The 8954-nt window shown below is 65.4% G+C and overlaps 1 protein-coding gene across 2 annotated transcripts in view; it reads left to right on the forward strand.

The window, feature by feature from the left end:
• The window catches only part of ACSBG1 (acyl-CoA synthetase bubblegum family member 1), a 39069-nt gene that overhangs the window by 20344 nt on the left and 9771 nt on the right, over positions 1-8954 (forward strand). For both annotated transcript variants that reach the window (XM_059371379.1, XM_059371380.1), the window contains 3 exons: positions 6665-6885; positions 7262-7350; positions 7620-7740. In XM_059371379.1, coding sequence (XP_059227362.1) covers positions 6665-6885; positions 7262-7350; positions 7620-7740 — 431 coding nt within the window. The remainder of the gene's footprint in view (positions 1-6664; positions 6886-7261; positions 7351-7619; positions 7741-8954) is intronic.

Below are 8954 nucleotides of genomic sequence, written 5' to 3' on the forward strand. Positions count from 1 at the left end.
TCCACCCCACCACGACTGAGGGGGCGCGTGTTCAAAGGAGGGGCTGGGAGGCTGGGCTCCTGCCCGAATCGACAAGAAAACTGCCTTGGGCCCCTGGGGGCCAGCCACAGGGTTGCCCCTGAAGAGGGTGCCGGCAGAGGGAAGCCGGGCTCCGCGGGGCAGGTGGAGACTGGCTCCGGGCTCCGAGCGTCTCCAGCACACGCCCACCACCAGGCAGGCAAAGCCCATCTCAGCGACCCCACTGAGTGGTCCAGGCCTGGACGAGTGGCATCCTGGGGTGGAACAGGAAGGTGGGACAGTGACCCCAGAGGCCGTCAATCTAGTCCGTCCCGATTGTCATTCAGGTGGGGCAACCGAGGCCCGGGGGTGGGATGGGGTCTGCCCAGGCTCTCCCTGCTGAGTGGCCACAAGCCCGAGCTCATAACCTTTGGGTAAGAAGGTTGCGGAGTGGCCAGCAGGTGGAGGGGGTCTCAGACACAGAGGAGCCAAAATCACATTCTAGGACATTCTGTACAAGGTCTGGAGAAGCTGTTCTGTCCCAGGCAGGCCTTGTCCTTATCTTGAGTTGTGTTCTGAGGCCACCATGACCTCTTTCCCTTAAACATCCCCACGAGGGCCTGGCATGGGTCTGAGCAGGGTCCAAGGGCTGAAGCAAAGGGTCCCTGTGCACAGAGGGAGCGTCTGTGGCCCTGTCCCGCCCCCGTCCAAGCCCGAGTCCAGGCCCCGTCCAACACCCGCCCCCGGCTAGGCTGACCTCGACAGCAGAGATTTTGAGGCCCAGAGCTGGAAGGAGCAGCTCGGAGGCAGATCTGTCCCAGGCCCGAAGCCCCGCCTCCCCACCTGCCCACCCCAGGCCCACGCATCCCTCCAACTGTACAATAGGCTCCTTCTCAGTCATCCCCACAGACGGTGGTAAACAGCCCCGGGCTTCTCCTCCCCCACCGCCCTCACGCTTGCCCAGTGTTTTCTCCTTCCCAGCCAGTTCAGAGTGATTTCCTCTGCTGCTCAGAAGCCTTTATCCCAGAGCCTCAAGGACAGCAGCTCCCAGCCCCCCGGCCACCCCCAGCATAATGGGTGATTGATAAGACACAGGCTGGGTCAGGCCAAGACCAGTGACCCCATGAGCAAGAGGAGGCGAGCAGAGGGGGACCGGGCCTTGGGAAAGCCCATCCCGGGCACTCGGCTGGCATTCTCTCCTGTGCACTGGGGGGTTGGCTGCCGGCCGCAGCCTGTCTGCTAGCTGGGCTGATCGAGGCGACCGGGGACCTTGGCTGGGTTGCGGCTGTATTCTTGGCTGCTCCTGGAGCCGTGAGCTTGGTGGGGCATGCGGATCTGCGTCCCTGCCCAACATCCGGGTTGGGGGGCGAGGACGCTTTAAAGGGCAGGCAACTCGGGGATTCGGGCTGGCTCCGTTGGTGGGGCATGGCACTCTTGATCTCAGGGGCGTGAGTTCAAGCCCCACGTTGGGCATGGAGCCTACTTAAAATAAAAAATAATAGACAGAAAAGAAAGGGCTAAAGGGGCCTGGCAACCCGACCTGATTTCGGTCTCCGCAGTCACCGCGGACACTGCCCCTGGAGCGGCGGGCTGAGCAGCCCCGCCAGCTCACGGGCCCTCCTCCCTGCTTCGGTCTGATAGGGGGCCCGGCTCCTCCCCCAACACCATCCCCAAGGGAAGGGACCATGGACCCCCACGCCTACACCCCCTTCAGCTGCCAGGACTGACTGCGGTCTGGCCCTACTGTTGCCCTGAGCTGCTGTGACCCTGGCCACCCCGGCCCCCTGTAAGGAAGCTCTCTCAGGCCGCCAGTGTGCTGTGTGTGGGAACCCCAGCCGCTTCTCCACGGAGGCTCTGTCCCCATCCACGATGGACGCCACAGGATTAGCTTTACCTCGTAGGCGAATGTTTGCGGCGAGCATGGTGGTTGCACGGGCTCAGGTCTGTCTGGAGAGAAGGAGGGAAGGTTCCGGAGGTGCCCGCTGTGTCGGTTCTGGGTGTGGATCTGAGAGGCAGCCCGTTTCCCCTCCACCTGCAAGCTGACCCCACGTCCCCCTGGATGTCGTCCACGGGCATTTCTGTGTCATTAAACTCTTCAGATGCCTTGTTCCTGTGACTGCTCGGCATCTGCGGTGTGGCTCCCGCGATGCATGCGCCCGACCCTGCTGGGACACGGGGTCAGTCCCAGGGACCGTGCTCAGAGCAGAGCCACGGACAGATGGGTCTCTGGACTCGCAGGCTCCGGACCCTGCTCTGGTTGCTCGAGCCCGTCCGGCAAGTGTGGCTGCTGCTCCGAGGGGACTCCTTTCCAAAGCCCTTTGGTGTATCTGGCTGACTGTCCCCAGGGAGGTCGCACCGACTCCCACTCCCACATGGCCCAGGGCCCGAGCCAGTCCTGAGCGGGGTCGGCAGGGCTGGCGCTGTCTTTGCTGCTGCCTCACACGGGGAGAGGCCCCGGGCAGGAGGCTGGTGGGCCGATGAGTGGACACGGCTCCACCTGGGGGGTCGTCACGACCACAGGCCAGGCAGGAGGAAGTGAAAGCGGAGGGATGGGAAGTAATAGATGCCGTGGCTCCGGCGCCCACGGCCGCCGCTGCGCACACTCCACCTGCCACTGGCCTCTCTAGGCTCCCCACCTGCCGCGGCCCAGGCCTGCCACACGTGCGCTGCGTGAGAAAGGCTCCCACGGCACGGGGACCCCATGGGCCTGGTCCAGGGCATGAGACTCCGGAGTTCCTGCGGCCAAGGTGCAGGGCTGGGGTCCAAGGCTCGTTGCTTTGTGGGCCCGCCAGCCCTGCCCCCGACGGCTCTGCCCACCTTGCTTCATCCAGAGGTGTGTCCTCTTCGGACAGAGGAGGGGTCGGGAGAGGGAGCGGCGTGAGCAGAGGCCCAAAGGGGGGCCCGTGTGCACATGCGAAGACAACGGGGAGCGTGAGGCCCTCCCAGGCTTGGAGAGTCCCGTGTCTTCCTTCATTCCGTCCCCAAGCCCACGGGCGCTCAGCGGCGGGCACCAGAGGCCATGGTCCCTGAGCTGTGGCAGGCTCCCGGGCACGCGGGACGGAGGTTCACGGGGCCGCCTAGGCCAGCCCCGACTCGGTGGGCCAGCGTCTCTGGGTACTTGGGCAGGAAGCTGACTTGCACCACCGTCAGGCCACGCCGGTGACCGGAGGACGGAGGCCTGGGTGCCCTAGACACATGGTGGTTCGGTCCCGCCTCCCTGGGACGGGGAGGGGACAGAAGCGAGCTCCGTCCTCCCCGAAGGCCCCCTGACCTCCACTCTGGGTCCGGCTTCCGCACACAGGCCCCAGGGAGGAGTCAAACCTGCTTTTGAGGCCTCCAGCTGTGGAGAGGCGGGACCCTCAGCAAGGCCCAGCGGGCCCCGGCCCCAGCGTTCAGGCAGCAGTGGTTCTTGGGACAGGAAATGCAAGAGCCATGCGCCCCAGTGCGAGTCCCAGGCATAGAGGCATGGATGGGGGGATTGGGGACTAGGAGTTGCTCTGACTGACCAGAAGGGGAGTGTGCGCTGAGGTCACAGAGGGCCTTCAGCAGAGGCCACAGCGTGGAAACCGCCCTGTGGACAAGGTCAGACCTGGGCTCCAGAAGGTCACTCCAGGAGCTGCAGAATGTGGGAAGGGGCATTGGAGGCCACTGCCCACCGCTCCTGGGCTACCCCCCCCAGGCCTTGGGCAGGAGGTAGAACAGTCCTTTCCCAAAGGAGACGCGGGCGCTGGGGTCAGTGTGGGCTGGGAGCCGGCCTGCAGGTGGGAATCGCCGCTGCGCCGCCAGCTGCACAGGTGACCTGCCCACCTGTTTCTCCGAGGGCCGGCTGTGCCGTCCGGGCCGTGGAGAAGGTTTACACAGCCCACGTGCTGCAAGGTGGGCGCTCACTGCGAGCCAGGACCATGGCAGCCGTCCGCGTGCAGGGGGGCGGCTGGGCTTCTGGGACCACGGCAGGCCCCTTGCCCACTAGACCCCTTCCTCTGGCGGGTCTGAGGGCTCAGGGGCCCAGCTGGCTTGGCTCAGCACGGGGAGCTGGTGACCCTCCGGGGTGGCTCTCCTGTCGGGGCAGAGCAGCCGGGCTCAAGGGCCCACCACATTCCCTCTCCTCGCCGTCCCCTCTGTCCCCCTGCGTGCCGAGCGTGGGCACCACCAGGCAGGGCCCTGCCGTCCATGGGAGAGCAGAGGTCAGATGAAGGAACTCCGTGGAAACCTATATGCCAATGGACCCATGTCTAGAGACGTGTCCTTTGGAAAGCCTGGAATAAGGGCCAAAGCTGGGGGCCGTGGGGAGCACGCGTGGCCGGGGCGGTGTCTGGGAGGGGCGCTTGCCCCCCGCCGCGGACCCCACCAGGGAGACTCGCTGGGCTCAGAGAATTGAGGAGGGGGATTTTCCACAGCTCTGTGGGATGTTTCTTTCAAAGTGTGAGCCAACATTTGAAAACAGGGTGATTGCACACAGACACCCAGACATCACGGGACCCTCGGTTTTCATTCCTGCTGGGCACCAGCTCGCGGTGCCCAGGGCGGCTGCCCCGCAGAGGAGCTGTGCCCGCCGCTCCCGCCCCACCCTGCCCTGTGGCCTCCCCGGCGCGGGGACGAGGCTCGGGGTGGTTACCGTCCCCCTGGACTGCGGCCCCCTTCGCGAGGGCCGTTCCTGCTGGAGAACGGAGGGCGGGAGGAGGACCCCGGAGCCGGCGCCTCTGGGAGGTGAGGAGGAGCCTGGACGCCGGCCGGCCCTGGAGCGCTCCACTCCCGTGCTATTGTCTTCGCACGTCAGGTTTTAGAAGATTTTAAGTTTTCATTTGAGACGGAGAGAATACCAGCAGGGAGGGGCCGAGGGGGAAGCCGGCTCGGGGAAGCGCCTGCCTTCATGGGGTCCTGATCTCAGGGTCGGGGATCGAGCCCCGCGGCGGGCTCCGCGCGCATCAGGGACCTGCGTCTCCCACTCAGTCTGCCGCCTCCTCTCTCGTGCCCCCGGGGGAAGCGCCCGCGGGAGAAACCACCTATTCTGGTTTAGGGACCAGGGAAGGGAAGAGGGCCTCCGGCTGCCCAGGCATTAGAGCAGGTTCACTGAGGTAACTGTACGGCCTCGAACTGACCCGGTGGAAGTGTGATTATTTTTCACGGAAAAAAATCATTTTGTCCGTTATTTGTAGCGAGTGTTTATAGTTGCGCCAATATCTGCCAGCTGACTTTAGAACCTTTCCGCCCTGGTGCCCGTTGGCGGGGACTCCCCTCCGCCAGGCAGCCACGAACCCGCCTTCCACCGCGCCGTGCCCGCAGCGGTCGCGACGGCCACTTCTGAGCCGACCTGCGTTTGGGGATGGTGGGCGGCGGGGGCCACGCTGGACTCTGTCCACCAGCGGACGGGCGCTTGCCAGTCTGCGTGTTTGACTGTCCTAATGGCGACCACATCCACGTCTTTGCGTGGCAAATGCCGTGGGCTCGTTGGAAAGAGGAACCTGCTGTCCTGTCCCAGCCTGGGGTCTCCTGTCAACCTCGAGGGTCTGTGTGCCGCCCAAGAGTATCTGGAGGGCAGGGACGAGGTCGTCCCACAGGACGGAATTGAGGTCGGTGCTGCTTCAAGAGGACATCCAGCGTCTGGGGACACCCCTGCGGTCCGGCCAGGAGGTGGCAGAGCCGCCCCGCCTCCTGGGGTCGTCTGCTCCAAAGGACTGTCTCGGGCCCTGGGGGGAAAGCAAGCCCAGAGGACGGAAGGGTCTAGACCTCTGGCCAAGCCTCCTAGGAATTTGGGGAACTTGGGAAATCGGAAACGTGCATTTGCTGCAGACCACCTGTGTGTCAGGGTTCTTCGTGGACACGGTTTCTGTTGACCCCCGAAGGTCCCTAAGTCTGCATCCTTGCCTCTCCTTCGACAAAACCGACTCAGAGGCTGCACGGTGCGCCGAAGGCTCTGGTACGCGGCAGTCAGGCTGTCCCACCCGCCACGCAGGGAACGGCCACCCGAAGCTTCTGGGCGGGGTGGTGCCCGGGAGTGAGCTGTGGCATCGGGCCTACGGGGCCAGCGCTGTGACCTCGGGGAAATGCCTGGGCCTCCCGGAACTGCCCGGCTCCGTCTGCAAACCGAGGGCTCAAGCCCTGTGGAGCAGACCGGCCGCCCACTGGAGGGAGTCGGCACGGCGCCTGGTGTCCGGCGAGAAGGCCTGAAGTCGGTCCCCACGGTGGGGCCACTTCTCGGGCCATCGGAGCCTCCGGTCTCCGGCCTCCCCCTCAGGAGGGCTGCACTTTCTGCTGCTTTGACCTTCTGTCCAGCTGGGTCTGTCCGCAGTGTTCAGGAGGCAGAGGAAGGGTAGGAAGTCTGGGGCACCGGGAGGTCTGATGGGCCCCTCTCCTGAGGTGGCCCGAACGCCACTGACCACCCAGCCTCGGGGGACAGGTTCGCTGGCAAGAAGACAGGAAAAGGCCTATGCTCTCCGCGTTTGCTGCCTCCCTAAGCCTGGCCCATCCTCAGAACCATCAGACCTCCTCCTCCAGGCAGCCTCCCAACTACCCCAGTCCCTTGCTTGTCTGCCACCACTCAGCCCCGGAGGCACCATTGGGACCGGCAGCCTGGGGGCTCTGCCCCTGGGAGGACCGGGGCCCCGGCGGGGTAGGGAGGTGACTCTAGGCCAGCATGATCCCAGCCGTGGTCTTCCCTCCCCTGCAGAGGAGAAGCTGTGGACAACGCGGGCCGATGGGCGCGTGCGCCCACGCGTCCACCCTGCCTGCCCACAGCCCCCCTACACCGTGCATCGGATGTTCTCCGAGGCCCTGGACAAGTATGGGGACCTCCATGCTATGGGCTTCAAGCGCCAGGGCACGTGGGAGCACATCTCCTACTCCCAGTACTACCAGCTGGCCCGCAAAGCCGCCAAGGGCTTCCTGAAGGTGAGGGCCCTTGAGACGCAGCCTTCCCTCCCCAGCCCCGGCTTTCGGCTCTGGACCCCCTTAGGCCTCCTCCCTGACCCCCAACCTGGCGAGACTTTCGGGAGAATAACCGTAAAACCGCTCCCGTGTACTGGCCCGCTGGTACGTGCTGGGCCCTCCCCACGGGCCAGCCGCTCAGCCACTGGTTTTCCTTCGTGGTCACGTCCAAGACGGGCCGGGCTGCCTGCTGTGCCGGGTGGGGGCAGCAAGGGCCCCACGGCATTCACCCAGTCCGTGCGCCGGGAGGGCGGTCCCTGCGGTCTGGAAGGCGGCCTGCTGGGGAAGGGGAGACCCCTCCCGTGCCCGCTGACCCAGCCTGTCTGCCTCGGTCCCGCAGCTCGGCCTGCAGCAGGCGCACAGCGTGGCCATCCTGGGCTTCAACTCCCCAGAGTGGTTCTTCTCCGCGGTGGGGGCGGTGTTTGCCGGGTGAGTGGCTGGGGTGGGGCGCGGTGTCCGGTGGGTCGCAGGAGGGCAGAGGGGAAAGGGGGTGGATCTCTCTTCTCAGAGCTCCCCATGCCCTCCCGGCCCCATCCCCCCCCAGGGGCCCTCTGAGGACGCCTCTGCACCCCCTCGACCCCCCACTCCCCTGCCCCCCACCGTCTGTCTGGGGGCGGCCCCTCCCTGGGGCAGGGTTGCGGGGGAGGGGGGCGTGGCCGTCGGCGCTGGCTCACGTGTGAACCCCGGGTCCCCCGCAGCGGCATTGTCACCGGCATCTACACCACCAGCTCCCCGGAGGCCTGCCAGTACATCGCCCACGATAGCCGCGCCAACATCATCGTGGTTGACACACAGAAGCAGCTGGAAAAGATCCTGAAGGTTTGGAGCGGAGGGGAGGTGGGCACGGGGGCCAGAGGCTGGCGTCCTGGGGGAGCTCCGGCTACAAAAGGACTTTTCCATCTCCCTTCTGGGGTCGCCCTCATTCTGTGCGGCGACCCCATGCCACACAGATGCACACAGAACAAAGCCAGGCGAGGGGAACTTACCCACTGCCCAACTCGGAACACTGAGGATCAGGAAGCCCGGGATGGGGTGACAGCCTCAGGCGAGGGCCGCCAGCTGGCCCGCTGCCCCCCGGGGGCACCAGTATCCTCAGCTTGTGTGACAGTGACCCTGGGCCCGGGCACCTTGAACACTCAATCCCGACCCTCGGTGCGGGGCATGGGGCCGGCCGCAGGTCTTGTCAGGTCTTCTAAAGACAGTGGGGGCAGAGCAAGGGCTTGACATCAGCCCCTGAGCCAGCCGAGCCTCCCCCGCGGCCAGGGACTCACTTAGGAGCCCCCCCTGATCAGCTGCAGCCCACGTGGACCACGGCCGGGGCACGGCAGCCCAGGGACAGCCCTGAGCCCCCGCTGCCCCGCCACCTGCGAGGCCCTCGGGGGCTCCTTGCATCCCAGAGACCTCTGGGGTGGACTCGGTTCTAGAGATGCCCAGCCCCGGCTCCTGACCTGCCCCTGCCCGGGGGACAGTGGGTCTGGAGGTGCAGAGAGGAGACTGGAGCAGGCGTCTCCCTCCGTCCCCAGTGAGGAGGTCCCCCCCTCAAGCCCAAAGAAAGAAGCCAGCTTGGCCATTGGCTCCCATCAGAATCCTGGGCCTGCCCCGGTGGCCGCCCGTCCCCTGAGCCGGACTCGCTGGCAGGCGACCCCAAATCAGAGTGAGTTTTGAAATCACTCTCGCGGTGAGGCCGTGGGCCCCCCACTTCAGTTTGCGAAGGCCGGTGTTCGGGACGTGGCAGCCTGTCATCTCTGCCTCCCCTCCGGCGTCGGGGGACCCGAGCTCCCCGTCTGCTTCTCTGCATCCAAATCCCTCTCGGTGAGGACAGCAGCCGCGTCAGGGTCAATCGCTGAAGCCTGGTTCCCTTGGTAGAGACCGGATTGCCCCGTAAGAGCACATTCTAGGGGACTGGAGTTTAAGAGTTCAACAGATCTTTTTTGGGGGACACAATTCAACCTATGTGAGTGCTTTTTTTTTTTTTTTTTTAAAGATTTTGTTTATTTATTTGACAGAGATCACAAGTGGGCAGAGAGGCAGGC

This window comes from Mustela nigripes, chromosome 13, assembly GCF_022355385.1.
Source record: "Mustela nigripes isolate SB6536 chromosome 13, MUSNIG.SB6536, whole genome shotgun sequence".
NCBI lineage: Eukaryota > Metazoa > Chordata > Mammalia > Carnivora > Mustelidae > Mustela > Mustela nigripes.